This window comes from Scyliorhinus canicula, chromosome 22, assembly GCF_902713615.1.
Source record: "Scyliorhinus canicula chromosome 22, sScyCan1.1, whole genome shotgun sequence".
Lineage (NCBI taxonomy): Eukaryota > Metazoa > Chordata > Chondrichthyes > Carcharhiniformes > Scyliorhinidae > Scyliorhinus > Scyliorhinus canicula.
In genome coordinates, this window is record NC_052167.1 from 12721180 (window position 1) to 12740117 (window position 18938).

Below are 18938 nucleotides of genomic sequence, written 5' to 3' on the forward strand. Positions count from 1 at the left end.
CGGGCAATGGGGCATCTGGGACCTTAGCAAGTGGTGGGACCAATAGTGTAACTCCTTGATGAGAATTAGGGATTGATGATGGACAATGGAAAAGGAGAGTAAATTAGAGTCTAATCAGATAAATAAAGACAAAGAAAGAGACACTGGATTATCACAAGAGTGTGAGAAAGGACAGTAAGACAAGAAATAAGTTACATGTTGAAATGATACTGAACATTTCGCTATTCTGGGCCAGACTGGTTCATTGACATTAACAATTATCACTTTGCTATTAAGGTTCCTGCACCCTGAAGTAATTAGCTTTATGTGGCGAGTTTGTAAAGCAATTAATGTGCAAATCCAACAAGTTCCTAAAAATAATGGGTAGGTTAAAACAATTGCAATCACCAAGGACAGGGTACTGAGAAAATTGCGAGAACTAAAAGTTGATAAGTCCTTAGGTCCTGATGGGATTCATCCTTGGGTCTTAAATGAAGCAGCTGATAAAATAGATCCATTGGAAAGGTCCATCAGATTGGAAAATAGCATGTCTGACTTCTCTGTTCAAGAAAGGGGGGAGACAGAACGCCGGACACCACAGGCCAGTCATCTTAACATCTGTTATTGGGCAAATGATAGGATCTATTATTGAGGATGATTTAGCAAGGCACTTAAAAAATCTCAATGCAGTCAGGCAGAGTCCACATGGTTTTATGGAAGGGAAATCATGTTTGACTAATTTATTGGAGTTCCTAGAAGAAGTAGCAAGCAACATGGATGGAGGGGAACCTATGGATGCGCTGTACTTGGATTACGTAGAGGATTGGTTAGCTAACAAGGAACAGGAATTTGGCATAAATGGGTAATTTTTAGGTTGGCAAAATGTGGCTGCTCAAAGGGCTCCTGATTTGTATGTTCATATGTTCTTAGGCAAGCTTCCATATGTGCAAAGCAAACAGTAGAATAGTGTAAATTGACTGTGCTGGAGATTCTCAACTCATTGTATCTCTTAATTCCTTGAACTTGCTGTCCGATTTGCAAATAAATAAGAGTTCATCGATAACACCTTTATTGTTCGAGCAACATTGGCTTATTTTTCTGGATAAGGCAGAGCAAAATTTATGCTGTGGTATTTAATACTTGCATTTTATTGTGTGGCGATGTACAGAAGTTAAAGTGGACCCTGTTAAGCTGTGCACTTGGGTGCATTTGTGATGCAGAGCTACGCCAACAGCACGGGTTCATTCCCATACTGGTTGAGGTTATTCATTAAGTCCCTGTCTTCTTAACCTTGCCCTTTGTCTGAGATGTGGTGTCGCTCAGGTTAAATCACCACCAGTTAGCTCTCAAATGGGAAAGTAGCCTGTGGTCCTCTGGGACTGAGGCGACATTTACATTTTATTTGCAGCTAGTTACGATGCTGTTACTGCTTGTCCAGAGAAAACTCTCAGGCTCCTGGAAGCTGGTTATCATGAAGCTGCTAGCACTGCATGAGGAGGTTGCTGTCCTTCATTGACAAAACCTACTGTCCAAAAGAACAAGGAAGACTCACCTGAAGCTTTTGGCATTAATTACTGAATATATGTATCCTCTGTCATAAAGATGAATTGTTCGTGTAGAGAATTAAACATTTTAAGCTCTGGCTAGGCAATATTTTATTAAAACAAGTTCAAAAATGTAGCATCTCGAAAATTATTCAAAATCATGTGGTGTTTGGGCAGAGGAGATAGGAGAAACTTCCTACTGGCAGAAGGGATTAGCATAAGAACCAATGGCGAAATGAGGAAACACCTGTAAGCAATTGCTTGAGAGTGTGCTGGTGGCACATTTGATCATGGCTTTCAAAGGGGACTTTAAAGAGAAAACAAATGCAGGGCTTTGGGAAAAGGTAAGAAAGTGGGACTGACCGAGCAGTGAGCTAGCAAGGAAAGGACAAACTAAATGGCCTCTTTTTGTGATGTAAGCCTTCTATGATTCTACCTCTGTGGTCGGTAATTGTTAAATGTGAAGACAAGGAGTCCACATCTTATTAATTTCACTTGGTGAACAAGAGCCTTGGTGAATGTCAGTAATTTGGCATTGTGATAGATCTGATCCATCTCAGAGGTGAGGCTAATGTATTTGCTGCTGAAGCCTTAGATAATACCTGCTGAAGCCATGTAATCTTTAAACCTGTTTTATGAAGTAACATTGCAAGTTATTAGCTATTGTGGCACTATAAGGAACAGAAATCATTATCTCACGTCTACATGCTGGAAATGCGCACCATGCTATCGAAAATTGCTGCTATTTGAAATCTTGAGAAATAGATAATGTGAATGTTTTCTTACATATCCGTGAAGGAAAATTTGTTCACCTGTTCAAATACAGTCATCTTCCTCTTCTTTCAGGTGGTAAATTAATATGATAAAAGGCTTGCATTAAAATATTATTTGCTGTTTCATCGCAATACTCAGCATTCAATATTTGTGGCATATTGAGTTAATGAGCACTTCTACGTGTTTGTCCTTAGTCCCAATGGTCAGCCCGTTCAGGGTTGCTACCAGAGCTGCAGGGATGTTCTTTGGATGGGTTACAGGAGGCTCCAGATATTTGGTATCAAAACTTACATGGGGAATTTTGTTCACATACAGACTTACCACTGACAGTAAGTGGATCAGGAATGGGAAGCAGAATTGCTTCTGATTCAGCCCAAAGCAGTGTGTTGTTTTTGTCAAACTGACTGTGTCCTTCTGCCTCCACTTCAAAGGGATGCACTTGAAAGACTATGGCTAGGAAGTCTTTGTTTGCTAATGCATTCAAAATTGGAATGACAGCACTGTGTACATTGTGCAAGATGTTACAGGTCATTGTTAAGCTATGTTAATGATATATTACAGAAGAAGTTATGTGGCTGAAAAGAGAGACATGTTGCTGAAGGTTTGTGTCTTGCACTGTTTCAGACAAATACAATAATGCCCTGATGCATGGAAGATTAAAAGCTTTAGCAATTTGTCTCTCTTTTCAGCAATATGCAAGAAGAGGTTAGTTAGGTTTAATGTGCAATCTTCCCTTTTTGAGGCAAAAATTACTATATCTTATAATTTGTGATTTAGAAGTGGGGACCATGCACAGCGACACTCTGTCCTCAGCTCCACATACACATGGATTTTGCACAGTGCTACTTTACCGTGGGCAGCACGGTAGCACAAGTGGATAGCACTGTGGCTTCACAGCGCCAGGGTCCCAGGTTCGATTCCCTGCTGGGTGACTGTCTGTGCGGAGTCTGCACGTTCTCCCCGTGTCTGCGTGGGTTTCCTCCGGGTGCTCCAGTTTCCTCCCACAGTCCAAAGCCGTGCAGGTTAGGTGGATTGGCCATGCTAAATTGTCCAAACAGGTTAGGAGGGTTTATTGGGTTGGGGGATAGGGTGGAAGTGAGGGCTTAAGTAGGTCGGTGCAGACTCGATGGGCCGAATGGCCTCCTTCTGCACTGTATGTTCTATGTTCTAAGAAGTATTTGGTTAGTTATTTCATGATATTCTCAAAAAGCTCATCTATAAGTCAACGATTTAATGAACACAGTCTCACACTTGTAGAAGTGGATTGTCTGAATGATAATGTGTGATTGACCAGACTTGTAATAGAACCAGAGTATTGACCAAATGATCACTTTTCTGGATTGGCATAAGCATTTTAAATGCTCGCACAGTAGTTTAAGAAGTGTTTTCTTCAGTTACGATGTTAAGTTTTTTTTTGTCACCAGTGATGTTCATATGAGAGGGAATGAGAAAGAAAAGAGAAAATAGAGTCATGATTAAACCGTGTACCCTGAACACCATCATTTATTGAAGACCTGTTTTGGTGCATTCTTCACTGGTTCTTGCAGCTAATGTCTTTATTTCTCCTAAATTTGTTCAGCGTACAGATTGGAAGAATGAAAGAGAGCTTTTGCTCCAGATAGGAAAGGTAGACATTCATTAAGATGGCACCTCTACCTATTTAAAAAAAATATTATTTGCTGTTTCATCGCAATGCTCAACATTCAATATTTGTGGCATATTGTGTCAATGAGTGAACCTTTCATGGATAACGTGGTAGATTGCTTCTGTTGAGTGACCACAGCACTTCTACGTGTTTGTCCTTTGTCCCAATGGTCAGCCCAATGATCAGAACGTTCAGGGTTGCTACCAGACCTGCAGGGATGTCCTTTGGATGGGCTACAGGAGGCTCCAGATATTTGGTATCAAAACTTACATGGGGAATTTTGTTCACATATAGACTTACCACTGACAGTGGATCAGGAATGGGAAGCAGAATTGCTTCTGATTCAGCCCAAAGCAGTGTGTTGTTTTTGTCAAACTGACTGTGTCCTTCTGCGTCCACTTCAAAGGGATGCACTTGAAAGACTATGGCTAGGAAGTAGCTTTGGAGCTTTCCTATGTTAGAAGAGAATCACTCGCGTGAAGGCAAGGTGCAGTCTGATTCTTGGTGAGCTTCTGGATGTGATAAAGTCCTTTTTGTTCCTCGAGATAGATCATTGGGCACATGTAAACAATATAGTGGGTTGTGACCCCTCATTGAAACCTTGCCATTCAGTATTCTGAAAGCATCATGCAGTCACTTGGATTTTTGATAGGGATGATCATATACACCTCAGGCTCTTCATCAACTGATGCTATTCAAACTTTCCAACCATGCACACAGGTGAGAATATGGTCATTTTAATTAATTTAATTTGTAATTTTAATTTATCATAGATTGCAAACGTGTACGTTGCTTTACAAATTGGATTCCCACTATCATTGGATTGACTTCACTCTTTCCTTAGCTCTTTTTGGTGCATTTATTTATGCAGTATGTGGAAGTAAATATTATGAATATATTACACGTGCAATTATGAAATTAATTGCATCTCTGTTGGTTGACAGAAATTTTCAAGGATGTGATTGGCTGCATGATCCAGGTGATCGGTTATATCATTCTGACTTGTATCGACATCTTTAATGCATTAATATTTACTTCATCTTGGTAACTGTATTTCCCTTGTGGCAAATCACATCTCTTTCACATAAGAATCAGTGCACTAAATGGAAGGAGCCATGCATTTAACCAACGTTCTGGGCAACGTTGATGCTTGTGCTGATAAGTGGCAAGTAACATGCCCGTCAGGCATTGACTCTCTCCAACAAGAGAGAATCTGATCATTTCTCCTTGATATTTGATGGCATAACCATCACTGAATCGCCACTATCAACATACTAGGGGTTAACATTGATCAGAAACAGAATTGGGCCAGCTATACCAAACCTGTGGCTACAAAATCAGGTCAAAGGTTGGGAATTCTACGACGTGTAACTCATCTCCTGACTCCCTAAAGCCTGCCTGCCATCTACAAGGCACAAGTCAGGAGTATAACTGGATGAATGCAGCTCCAACAACACTTAAGAAGCTCAACACCATCCAGGGAGAAGCAACCAGCTTCACTCCCACCCCATCCACCACCTTCGACATTCACATCCTCCATCACTGCCGCACAGTGGCAGCAATATGTGCTATTACCAGATGCACTGCAGAAATTCATCAAGGTTCCTTTGCCAGCACCTTCCATACCCGTGGCTTCTTGGATTGGATTAGATTGGATTTGTTTATTGTCATGTGTACCGAGGTACAGTGAAGAGTATTTTCCTGCGAGCAGCTCAACAGATCATTAAGTAGATGAAAAGTAAAGGAAATAAAAGAAAATACATAATAGGGCAACACAAGTTCTACGACTTAGAAACTCAAAGGCAGCAGATGCATGGGAACACCACAACCGGCAAGTTCCCATCCAAGTCCCAGACCATCTTGACTTTGAACTATATTGCTGTTTCTTCACTGGCACTGGGTCAAAATCCTGGAGCTCCCCTCTCGAACAAAAATGTGGGTGCACCTACATCACATAGAGCGCAGGGGTTCAAGGCAGCTCACCGCCATCTTGTCATGGCCAATTATGGATGGGCAACAACTGCTGGCCTTGACAGCAATGTTTACCCATCTCATGAATGAATAAACAAAATAGAATCTTGGTTGATTTGGCCATCTGTGCATGTCTGCCTCCTCCGGAGTTGGTGGATGCGTATGTGATGGTTTATAGGATGTGGCATACGTGATGCCAACCTGCTGAATGTACATTCGTTGAACAACTTGGAAATGTTGTGAAATAAAATGCAACGGTAGTGTTTGAGTGAAAGTACTTTGCTATTGGATATTCAGTTTATGATTGTACCATGAGTTGAACTGGAAACTGTGCTATATATTGTACCAATTCTGCTTTAGTCTTGGGTGTTGTAAGTTTGGAAGGCACTTGGAAGCAGAACATATCTTTACATTTTCTACAGAAAATTTCTTTAACGTGCTATCGAAACCTGCCCACTAGAAGAAAAGGACAACGATCATTTAAGTAGCTGGTTGAAGTTAAATCTTTATTGGTTTATGATTTCTTCTGCTGCAATATGCACAGGTGATGCCCATAAATCAGCTTCTTCCCTGCTTATTAAGATATGACAATGACTTAAAAATACGCAAGTCAACAATACAACCCATCATAGAACTTTATAGCTTGAACTTTAGCCATTCTGCTACGGCTTGTAACTACTCCTACCAGATCTGCTGTCACGGTATGTCACGCTTGTCTGTCTTATGTCATCCTCACACATCCACTGTAGCTCGCTTGCAGCCAATCTGTGATGTCCGTAATGCAACTACATCCAAATTGACCCCTCTTTCTGCTGCCTCCACTTTGCCCTCTGATCGGCTCTGATCAATTGACTGAAATACTGACAATTTAATTTCTGGATGTCACTTTTTAGTTATTTTTTTCCCCCTCTTCATTTGCCTTATAGTCTGGGTATAGACCTTTTTAAAAAAAAAAAAAAAATTTAGAGTACCCAATTCATTTTTTCCAATTAAGGGGAAATTTAGCATGGCCAATTCACCTAGCCTGCACATCTTTGGATTGTGGGGGCGAAACTCACGCAAACACGGGGAGAATGTGCAAACTCCACATGGACAGTGACCCAGAGCCGGGATCGAACCTGGGACCTCAGCGCCGTAAGGGAGCATGGCTAACCCACTGCACCACTGTGCTGCCCTGGGTATTGAATTTTAATGCGTACATCTTAGTATTTACTTCACAGGCTTCTATTTTCTTCCACACATCTTTACTCATTGCTCACGTTTCTGAGGCAGACAGAAAAGTGGATAGAACGCAGCATTTTATAAGTATATTTCCTTTTTACAAGCTTGAGTTTTCTTGTTAACACTTCCGTTCGCCATATAAACAGGCACAAGAGCATAAATAACTTCCTATTGCTGAGAGGTGGCTGTGCTGTTAAACACTGTTTACAGAATTTTACTTAATAATAATAATCTTTATTAATGCCACAAGTAGGCTTACATTAACACTGCAATGAAGTTACTTTGAAAAGCCCCCGTCGCTAAACTCCAGCGCCTGTTCGAGTATACTTGATGGAGAATTCAGAATGTCCAGTTCACCTAACAAGCACGTCTTTTCGAGACTTGTGAGAGGAAACCGGAGCACCCAGAGGATACCCACTCAGACATGGAGAGAATGTGCAGACTCCGCACAGACAGTGACCAAAGCAGGGACTCAAACCCAGGTCCCTGGCGCAGTGAAGCACCAGTGCTAAGCACTGTCCTACCGTGCCACCAAACTAAGCTACCGTGCCGCCGCCTTCCGCCTGCAATTATTTTATGGCCAGCAGTAAAATATCTACGCACTGTGTCCTGAGTAGTACATGAGATTACTCAGCTGATTGATATGGTATATGTAGAGTGGCTAATGTTGCTTATCTTGGGTATTAATGTGTGCAGCTGCTAATAGTAATAATACCTTGACTCTCAAGGTGCTGGGTTTGAGCCCCGCTCCAGAGTCGCAACATGCAATGTAGGCTGGTACTTTGCTGCAGTTCAGTAGGAGCACTGTTAAATGGAATAACAAACCAAGGCCATATCTTCCCTCCTCAGGTTGATGAAATGTTCCCATGGCATCATTGGAAGCGGAACAGAGAAGCTCTTGCTATCCTCTGGCCAACATTTACTCCTAAAATCACACCATTGAAGCAGATTATCTAGTAATTTGATATTGTTTGTGAGATGCTGGTTAGCTTCAATATTGTCTTATATTACAACAGCATTTGTACATCAAAAGTATCTATTGTGGAGGAAGAGTTTTGAGTCTGAAGTTGTACTCTTCTTTTCCAGGGTCTACCTACAGTGTGCTGTCAACAATGCCTTCCGACTCAGAAAGCAGCAGCTCCCTCAGCAGTATTGGTAAGTTCTCACCCTTTCTCTGTAGTTGTCCAGATTCTTCTGCTCATTTACTCAGTCACTTTGTCTTTGTCAAATGCAGACCAAATACAACCATGTGAAAAGATGGGTGAGAAAGACCCATTCACCAGACGGTGCGGCCCTGTCAACTGTAATCATACTCCTACTGATGCAACTCTTCAGAGAAACAAAAACAAACCTGGCCAATCCAGAACAAGCTGTGGGAAATTGCTCTTTCACTCTAAAACGGCCCCAGGAAACCACAGTTCTTCATGCTGTATCACAATTTAAACTACCCATCATCCAAAGACTCCACAATTGATAAATGTACTCTTTTTTTCAGAAGTTGTGAAGCTCCCTTTTAAAGGATTGTTGTCGATCACACTGCATGCTCTGGAAGTTTGTTTTAGAAGGCAATAACTTGGCAAAAAAATAAGTAGTTCCTGCCTGACCTAACTCCATGCCTTTCGATTATGGTCTTGCGTAATTTCTCTTCTTATTGTTCATATCTGTTTAAAATAACCAATCAAATTCTACAATTAAAAGGACTTGAAGATTCTGGAGAGGGTACAGAACAGATTTTCTAAGAATGGCTCCTTGGATAAGGGATTGCTGTTTGGATAGTCTGGGTTGATTGGGGTTATATTCTTTAAGGCAGAGAAGGCATGGGGCAGTTGTGGTAGAGGTGTTTCAGATTATGAAGAGTTGTGGGAGTCAATCAGGAGAAACCTTTCCCAATGGCTGAATACTCAAATGTCACAGATCTTGTGATGGTGATTGGCAAAAGAACCAGAGGCGACACGAGGAAAACCTTTTTTTATTGCACAATGAGTTATTTGGATGTAGTCCTTGGTGGGTTGGTGGATATAGCTTCAATAGTTAGACTTGCAAGGGAATTGCACACATACTTGAAGAAGAAAAGAAAAGCAGGGATATAGAGAAAGAGTATGGGAATGGAATGGACTGGATTGCTCTTCGATCCAGACTTGATGGGCCTGCTTTGTGCTGTATCGTTCTGTGAGCTCCATTTAGTCGCTCGATATCCACTTATACAGCTACCTTCAACAGTTTTATAAACGGGGGTACCAAGTACAAAATGCTAAACCAATCCAAGTTTTGGCTTGACTACAGTTCAAATTCTGGGTCCAGTTTTGGGTGCTTTACTTTGCAAAATATATTGAGGCAAGTGGACATGGTGTAGAAGAGATTCATGAGAATGATTTTAGGGCAGGCTGGTTTTATTTATGAAACAGGAGCCTGATAAACTGGGACTCTTTTTGTTAGAACAAAGAAAATTAAGTGATGTAACAGTAGAGTAGAAAGTTACAAGAGACTTTGATCAGGTAAATTGTAAAATAAAACTTTCCACTAATCATTGTGTTTGTTTTTAGAGGACATTGATTTTCCATATTTCCATAATTACCAAAATTAAGGGAGTTTTTTTACCTAAACGATTGTAAAGACATTACATTTTCGAACAGATAGAAGCAGAATCCATATTAATAGTTTTTTTAAAATGTCTGTTTATTGGAATTAATTTTCTTCTACAAAAAATCGGATCAAACAACCAAAAGCAGAAAGACAACTGTAGGTATCAATGTGCATAAAGTACAACACAAAACAATACTCATTGCATAGTTTGGAACATATTGGACCAGATGAATCAAAGTCAAAATTCCCAACGAGTAAATGATCTATCTGCACTCAAACAGGAATACAGGGAACATTATAGACTTGCATCTCGCCCAAAGCTTCAAAACCAAATGGCAGAAAAAGAAAACAATACTCGAGAACCCCAGTACTAAGGGGAAATTGACCAATTGAATCCCCTCAAGAGCGGCTCCACCACTAAAGACACGGCTCCACACCAACTCCCTCCAGCCTCCATTCTATTAAAGCATTTAATCTCGAATCAGTAATGCTGAAGCATTGATCAACAACTCTCGGTACAGAGAAAAAATTATGCAGACCAATAAAAGACAAAAAAAGAGATATGTACCAGGATTAAAAATAAAGATTGAAAGATAAGGCAGCACGGTAGCACAAGTGGATTGCACTATAGCTTCACAGCGCCAGGGTCCCAGGTTCGTTTCCCTGCTGGGTCACTGTCTGTGTGGAGTCTCCACATTTCCCTGTGTCTGCGTGGGCTTCCTCCGGGTGTTCTGCTTTCCTCCCACAGTCCAAAGACATGCAGGGCAGGTGGATTGGCCATGATAAATTGCCCTTAGTGACCAAATAAAAGGTTAGGAGGGGTTCTTGGGTTAAGGGGATAAGGTGGAAGTGAGGGCTTAAGTGGGTCGGTGCAGACTCGATGGGCCAAATGGCCTCCTGCTGCACTGTATGTTCTATGTACTAGATGCTATATAAGCAGAGTCGGAGCTCGCAATAACGCAGCCGCTCCTGTGTTCACAGCATCTGACCCCATATTAATAGTTTAAAAAAATGAAGTAGTTAAATATTTGGAAAAGAAGGATTGGTGGGGAATGCTCTGGGATTTGTAACCAAGTGGAGCACTCCACAAAATGTAAAATTCTGTGATTTGTTACGATTTTATTTTATGAAAGGTCGATCTGCCACTGTGAATTTGTCACAGGATTTTGTTTTTACAAATTTTCCATTGAAAAGTAAACATTCAGTATATTTTAAGATGAATATTTATTTTCTTATTATTTTCAAATCCAGTGCCCTGTGACTTTGCTATTTAACTAATGAACTGGAATGATTTTCAAAAAAACTTCCTTGCAGGCAGCATCTATGGTTTGAACTTGTCTCTTTATTGATGTTGGAAAGCTGTAACATCAATTGGTGTGCCATTTTTAAAAAGAAAGACCAAAGTAGCTTCTTGTGAAATTGTCGTAGAAAAATACTACCTAAGATAGTAGTCAAAGTAAATTCACGAAGATTATTTTATTTCAAACAAGCAGCTACATTTGAAAGTTGAGGCAGTTGTGCAAACCAGCTGGTTGAAACACAATAGAATGCATTTAACACTGCACAGTATAAAGGATCTTTTGGACTAAAGACCCTTGAAGAACATGATGATTTTATGCCATAATGATTATTCTTATTGAGAAGGGAAGAGTTGATGATAAATGTAACATTTCGACTTTGGGTTTTTATGCAGTATGACTTTTTCCCAGCAAAGTTAACAAACTCTCATTTCTGTAAAGTCTACAAGGGGTGATTGTGGGAGGGGACAACTATATTGTGGTTATCTTGATTGTTCTTTTTAAAAGATTTGACAAAGGGCTTCATCTTTTATTCCAAAGTTAACAAAAGCTTTGGTATAAGAAATGTTGGTGTTAATATCTTATTTCTACAACTGCAAATACAAATATTGTGTGATGCTAGTAACTTAAGAAAAATGAAAAGAATAGCTTCTCTTTGAACTTAAACAGAAGAAAGCTAGTATTTATGCAGCACCATATCATATCTCAAACTCTTCACATAAATTTTTCCAGAATGGTAACGCTGGGAACTGAAGCGCCCATTCTGTACCGACAACTTCCTGTAAACAGCGATAAGATTAATTTATCTGATGGCTGAAGGCGGAATTTTAGCCGAGATTGATTAAGGACTGAGCACAAAATATTCACCATAATAGTTCCCATCGGTTATTATCCCTTTGCTTTATAATATACTTGATATATTATTCACCTCAGAGAAGTTTTGGATTTAAAAATTTCTCGAGATTTGGCTTAATAGTCATGAACTGCAACAATTATGTATTTATTATAAGCGTGTGAACCAGCGGACTAAATCAAGATATCTAACCCTCAGATATGTCAACATTTTTCTAAGCAGTTATCCTTGTTAGTAAATCAATCGAGGCCTCGTCTACTTATCTCCGATCTTTTCCCCATCTGAAACAGGCAATGCTGGGCAACTGGAGACCACTGTCGGGGAGTGCCACCTGTAAGATTGGAAACACCTCACAATCAGGGTTGAGCTCCAGGGGAGGGAATGTATGGAGCAGGAGAGGCTTAAACTTGTTGCACACAGAGGACTGCTCTGTCCAACCGAAATAAGTTTTAAAAAGGCTTGCCTTATTGGGCTTCTGGTCCTAATTTAACTTCCTGCCAGGTGATCTTGGCAGGAAAGTGACAATTCTCTGTTTAAGCTTTAAGAAAAGTAGACTGATCCTGATTAGAAGAGCAGGTTAAAATTGTAGCCTGCTGGAACAGAGCAAGACCCAGCAGGGGAGTCCCTTGGGTGATCGTCTACTTTCTACCACGGCAGGGCTAAAATTGCTCCTGAAGTGTTGTTTCGGCAAATCATTTGCATTTATTTTCAATTAGTTTTGACTGTGGAAATAATAAACACAAGTCTTTGCTACCGTTTGACTTGAATAGGTACGGGCACATCTGGGAAAGCTGCCTCTCCTCCACCAATGCTCATGGACACTAGGCAGATGAGTGAGAAGTTAGAAGCAATAGTGTTCCAACTTCGGCAAGTCACTCGTGAACGGGATGAATTACGCAAACAGCTAGCACTTTCTTCTCCTGGGTCTACATTCGATGATTGCAGGTATGATTCTTGGACTCTTGCGTAAGTGTACTCGGTGAAGGTTCTTTAAAGCTCGAAAGAGCAGTTTTGATAATGCACATAATTATCTGTATTTTTTTAAGTGATTACGCACTTTGTAATGCATACAAGAGATATTCCTTTCAAATGTCTTTTCTTTACGATATTAGATTTGGTAGAGAGAATTGCAAATTCTACCTTGTTAATGATTTTACTTGGAATCATGTGACACCTGCTGATCAGTGTATTTTCTTGTGGTAAGTGAAGATCCAAAGAAACTCTAGGAAACATCATGGGCGGGTTGCCCCGCCTCGCCATATTTCTGCCTCACCCCGCCGGCGGGATGCACCGTTACGCCGGCCGGTCAATGGGGTTTCCCATTGTAGGGCTGCCCCATGCCACCGAAAAACCCACGGGTACCGGCAAAACGGAGCATCCCGCCGGCGGAGAATCCCGCCCCATAAATAACCTTCAGCTTACCCATTTTCACAGCGCTTGACCGTTCCATCTTGTGTGGCGTCTCTCTTCCCATTTCCCTGATCACAACCAGTGCCATGACTGACCATATCCGTAGCTACCCCCTCTCATCTCCTCTTCCTCAGTCATTCAGGTGGTGCATTCGTAGAGACTTCAACATTTCCTCAGCTTCAACTCTGTGCATTCGTTCATAAATGGTAAGGTGGAAAGTTGAGCGTGAGAGTTGCATCTGCTTACTTTACTTTTTAGATTGATTATTTGCTAAAATAGTGTGTAATATGGGTGAAAACACCGGATTCAATGAATCATCAAAGAAAGATTGGTAACAAAGAGTCTAGTTTGTCACCACAGTCAGCTCAATCAATTGGCATTAACTGCAGACATGCTGAAGAATGCAGGCCCTCCCAATAATGAACCGTTTCAATCGGGCGCATTGTGGTGAAAAGTAAAGAGAACCCACCTGTGATCAGGACAGAGTGCTAGGTTAGATCAGGTACACCTAATTGTGCCAATCCTCCTCCTCCGCAATTATCCTGATGAAATCAAAGCAACACTTGCAATTACGGGCCAAAAACCAGAAGCTGTGCTTTGATCTCATGCCAGAATTTCAAATCTTGGTGAAAGAGAGTGCTGAAGCAAATGGTGGTCGACCGTTGTTAGCTAAATACACGCAAGAAGTGCAATTTCTTGTCTAGTGTGTCAGGCAATTTTTTATTAAAATTAGTGTATCTAAAACGTTGTCATAGGAATGCAGGATTTAGGAGCAGGAGTAGGCCATTTGATCCTTTGACCCTGCTGCACCAGCTTTGATCCTGTCTGCCCGTATATCCCTTGTCTATCAAAAAAAACCTCAGCCTTAATTAAGTTCAATGACCCAGCTTCCACTGCTCTCTGGGGCAAGAGAACTCTAGACGAAAAACCTCAGCAAGAAAACACTTCTTCTCATCTCCTTCTTAAAAGGCAAACTTCTTATTTTTAAACTGTGCCCCCAAGTTCAAGTCTCTCCCACAAGAGGAAATATCCACCTAGTTATCCACCCTATCAAGTCCCCTCAGGATCTTTTATGTTTCAATAAGATCACCACTCATTCCACAGCGAGACCTGTAGCCGGTCAGCCACTTCTATTGGATGACATCAGTCTCTCGATCACATAAATTATTTGTGAACACCAGGAGCTGCCAGGCAAGAGTAAGACTTTCCAGTGCAAGATTTGTGAGTCTTCCCAGGACAATTGCCTTAATTAACCAACTTGTGGAAAAGCATTGTTAACAGTGCTGGTAGATATTACCTCCTGAAATGCTATTTTGAGTGTCAAATTTTGTTGGAAAGCAGAAAAATGATGCGCACACTTGCAATGGATATAATACTGGAGCGGAACAGATTTCTCAGCATTCGGACCATTATTTCAGGAGATGTCACTTGTGCTAACTGAATGTATTAAGCGTTGATGGGGTGTAACATGAAAGGCACTTGGTGACAGAAAAATCAAATTCTATGCTGCAGTCTATAGTGTTGTTCATTCAAGGTCAACTTTAAATTCAAACATAATTTTGGCAGGTGAATTTTCAGTGTTGGGAGTCAATTGTATTCAACTGGTACCTGGGTGGGTGGGTGGGTGGGGGGGGGGGGAGAGAGACGGACTTTGAGTGCTAACATTTAATTTATGTTAGCAAAGGGTGTACAGGATTGCAGAACTAAGGTGGGAAATTGCTGATAGGTCACGATCCAATTGCTCGAGGGACATAATGAACCCCCCCCCCCCCCCCCACCCCCGTTCATAATATTCTTCCGTCTTCGTTAGAGTGATTCCTTGATTTTGCTGCTGCTAATATCTTAATACTTTTTCTCAACAGACCCAGCCCAAAGCCGAGCCATGACTATGAGAGATTGAAGATGCAGTGCATGAAAGCCATGTCAGATCTGCAGGCTCTGCAGAACCAGCACACAAAAACACTGAAGAAATGTGAGGAGGCGGTCAAAGAAGCGGATTTCTATCAGTAAGTGCAACATCAATCTGTATTCGTGCAGTACCTTTGACGTATCAAAATGTCCCAAGGGACTTCACAGGGGCATTACAAAACATAATGTGACACTGAACCACAAAAAGAGAGATTAGGGCAGGTGATCAAAAGTAGTGTAGAAGAGAAAAATGAGGCAGCGAGGAATGGGGAGAATATTCCAGCGCTTGTGGGTCTGGAAGGCTCAGCCAGCTATGGTGACATGATAAAAATTGGGGATATTCAAAAGGCCTGAATAAAGGAACACAGGGCTGTGTTGCTGGAGGAGATTAAGAGCTAGAGCACAGCGAGGTAATTGAAAATGAGAATTTCTCATTGAGACGTTGTTTGAGCAAGCGCCAGTATAGGTCAGTGGGTACAAGGGGGTGATGGCTTAACGGGACGTGATGTGACTTAAGAGATGGGCAGAGGTCTATATGACCTCAAGTTAAAGAGGGTGGAATGTCGGAAGACAGCCCAGAGTGTGTAGGAATAGTCAAGTCCAGAGGTAACAAAGGCATGGGTGAGAGTCCCAGCAACAGATGAACTGAGACGGGGTGGACTTGGGGTGGTGTTGGGGACATGGAAATCGGTGGGCGTAGTGCAGTCAAAGCTCATCTCTGAGCCAAATATGGCGCTGAGGCTGTGAAGCGTCTGGTGATTACTTGACGGCATCCGCATTTGCTGAGACTTTCCACAACAGCAAGGCTTTGCTTCAACCTCCTGCTGATGTCTCAAGCAGGCAAGCTTGTAATTCCAATTTGAAAGTATGCAGCAATTTGTATGTCTCGCCTTTTCATTGGAACCAGTGCAGGAGAGAAAATTGATTGGGGCAGGGCAAGATGTTTGAGGCAGGGGTGCCCTGAATATGAAACCTGCAATGGAGCAGCAAGGCCAACAAGAGAATACAAGCAGTCTTAATTAAAATCATTTTAACATAAGTGTGTTATCCCCAGCCATTTGAGAGCCTTCAGTGCACCTGCAGTAAACACATGATGCATTAAATCATTCTTTATTAATGTAATTAAAAATTAATTATACTAAAATAAAATTATTTTTAAGCGCTGTAATCCTTCAATAATTTCACTAAATAAATGTCAGTGCTAAGCCAGGAATTGAATTATACATATGACCTAAAAGATTAGATTTAGTGGAATGATATGTACAACAGCAGACCTTGGAACATCTCAGAATTACTGAGAAATAAATATCTTTCAATGGAAAAGCTCCTTGGAGTATTGAAAAATAAGTTTTAAAAAAATTAAATACATCAGTGGAATTAAATAAATAAATCATGCAGTGTGAGATAATAAAATATGAACAGAAAAGTTATTGGGAGGGCACAACATTAAATATCTATCAGTGGAAAGCAGGAGAATCAAATTCATAGCAACATGGGCCATTTGGCCAGTCGTGCCTGCTCTACCATTCAATGAGATTATGGCTGATTTGATAATGGCTTCCATGCAACTTTTCTGTCTACCCCAGTACCCTTTGTCTCTCATTAGTCAAGAATCAACCTACCTCTTCCTTACAAATATTTCACTGGTCTTTGGGGAAGAGAATTTCGCAAATTCACAATCCTCTGTCTGAGAGAAGAAAATTCTTCCACATCACCATTTGAAATGGGAGACCCCTTATTTTAAACGATGCCCCTTAGATCTGGTCTCTCACAAGGGGAAGCATCCTTTCAGCATCTATCCTTGACTCCCTTGTCTATCTAGAAGCTCACTGAGCCTTGAATAAATTCAATGACCCAGCTTCCACTGCTCTCTGGGGAAGAGAATTCTAGACCAACAAACCTCAGCGAGAAGACATTTCTTCTCTCCTTATTTTTAAACTGTGCCTCTGAGTTCAAGCCTCTCCCACCAAGTTATCTACCCTATCAAGTCTCCTCCTTATGTTTCAATAAGATCACCTCTCATTCATCTAAACCCCAACAAGCGAAATCTGTGCAACCTTCCCTCATAAGAAAAATTCATTATCCCACGAATCAGAGGCCACAACTGTACATAGTACTCAATCTGTGGTCTCGCTAATGCTCTGTACAACTGGAGCAAATATTCCTACTTTTATACTCCATTCTCCTTGCAATAAATAACAACATTCCATTTGACTAATCGCTCCTAATCATTCCTAATCGCTTGCTGCACCTGCTTTTTGTGATTCGTGTATCAGACCACCCAGATCCCTCTGTACGGCAGAGTTCTGCAATCTCCTCTTAAATGGTAAACTCTCAGTACTCTTTTCCCTGGTGATTATAATTGTTTTAAGCTCCCTGCCCCCCTTTCATCTCTAGATTCTGACTATTTCTGAGAAGTTATTTGTATCGTTTATAATGAAGACAGATGCAAAGTATCTTTTCAATTTAACTGTCACTGTTTTCAATTCAACTGTCACTTCCTTATTTTCCATTATTAATTCCCCAGATTCATTTTCTAGAGGACCAATGCTCATTCTACTTTTTTTTTCTGTTTTAAATGTTACCAACCGCTAATAATTTCTGGCTAACTTTCACTCATACTCTAATTTCTTCCTCTTTTTTTAAAGTAACTCTTCATATTCTGTCCAATCCTGTCACTGAACTTTGCAGAACTGTACAGAATTTTTGTTTCAATTTGACACCATCTTCAACTTCCTTAGTTAGGCCTGGATGGTGTGTCATAGACATACATACAATCCCTACAGTGCAGAAGGTGACCATGCGTCCCTTCAAGTCCGCATCGACCCTCCAAAACAGCACCTCACCCAGCAATGAGTCCCCCATCCCCGCAACCCCACCTGGCTTTTGGACACTGAAGAGCAATTTAGCATGGCCAATCCACCTAACCTGCACATCTTTGGACTGTGGGTGGAAACCCACACAGACATGGGGAGAATGTGCAAACTCCACACAGTGGGTCACCCGAGGTCAAAATCAAACCAGGCCCTTGGCGCTGTGAGGCACCAGTGCTAACCACTGCCCTTACCCAGGAGCTTTTCTTCCTTCCAGAATGTATCGATGCTGAGCATTCTGAAATTTCTCATTCAAATGCCTGCCACCACATCTACTCATCCGTAATCTAATTTTCCAGTTCGCTTTAGCTAGGTCTTTCTTCCTGATAATACCTTCATAATGCCCTTCTTTAAATTTAAAGCTCAAATCGTGGACATCCTTTTCCCTCCCATGAAGTATGAGGTAATATTCATGAGAAAAGCAAGACCACGAAGGGAAATGCTCTTCCATGAGGCCGTTGATGTGGATCCCTGGATTTAGGTTTAAGTCCATAAAAATAAAATATTGGGCAATATTTGTAATGTATTCCAATTGATGGGAGATGTGCTTGCAAGCTGCCATGCCGTATCTTAACCCACTTTATCACATGCTTAAATATTTGCCTTATTTTCTGTCAGGTGGGGGGGGGGGAACTACCACTTAAAATGTGTGGGCATATTTCAGTAAGGTGATAATGACTGGCTAACCTCGTACATCTCATTTTATGTCATTGTGGCCTCATTGCCGCTCAGTAGAAATCATATCCATGGTTGCTAGGCAATGAGCAAATGAAGGAAACACATTTAAGAAGGCAAGCATGTTTTATTTGAATTTGTTCTTGGGATATGAATGATAGTGACAAGGCATTATTTATTGTCTATTCGTACTTGCCTGGAGGG

At 41.1% G+C, this 18938-nt stretch overlaps 1 protein-coding gene across 16 annotated transcripts in view; it reads left to right on the forward strand.

The window, feature by feature from the left end:
* Nucleotides 1–18938, forward strand: part of dlg5a (discs, large homolog 5a (Drosophila)) — a 220779-nt gene that overhangs the window by 79871 nt on the left and 121970 nt on the right. For all 16 annotated transcript variants that reach the window (XM_038783233.1, XM_038783226.1, XM_038783227.1 and 13 more), the window contains 3 exons: nucleotides 8221–8289; nucleotides 12639–12813; nucleotides 15141–15284. In XM_038783233.1, coding sequence (XP_038639161.1) covers nucleotides 8221–8289; nucleotides 12639–12813; nucleotides 15141–15284 — 388 coding nt within the window. The remainder of the gene's footprint in view (nucleotides 1–8220; nucleotides 8290–12638; nucleotides 12814–15140; nucleotides 15285–18938) is intronic.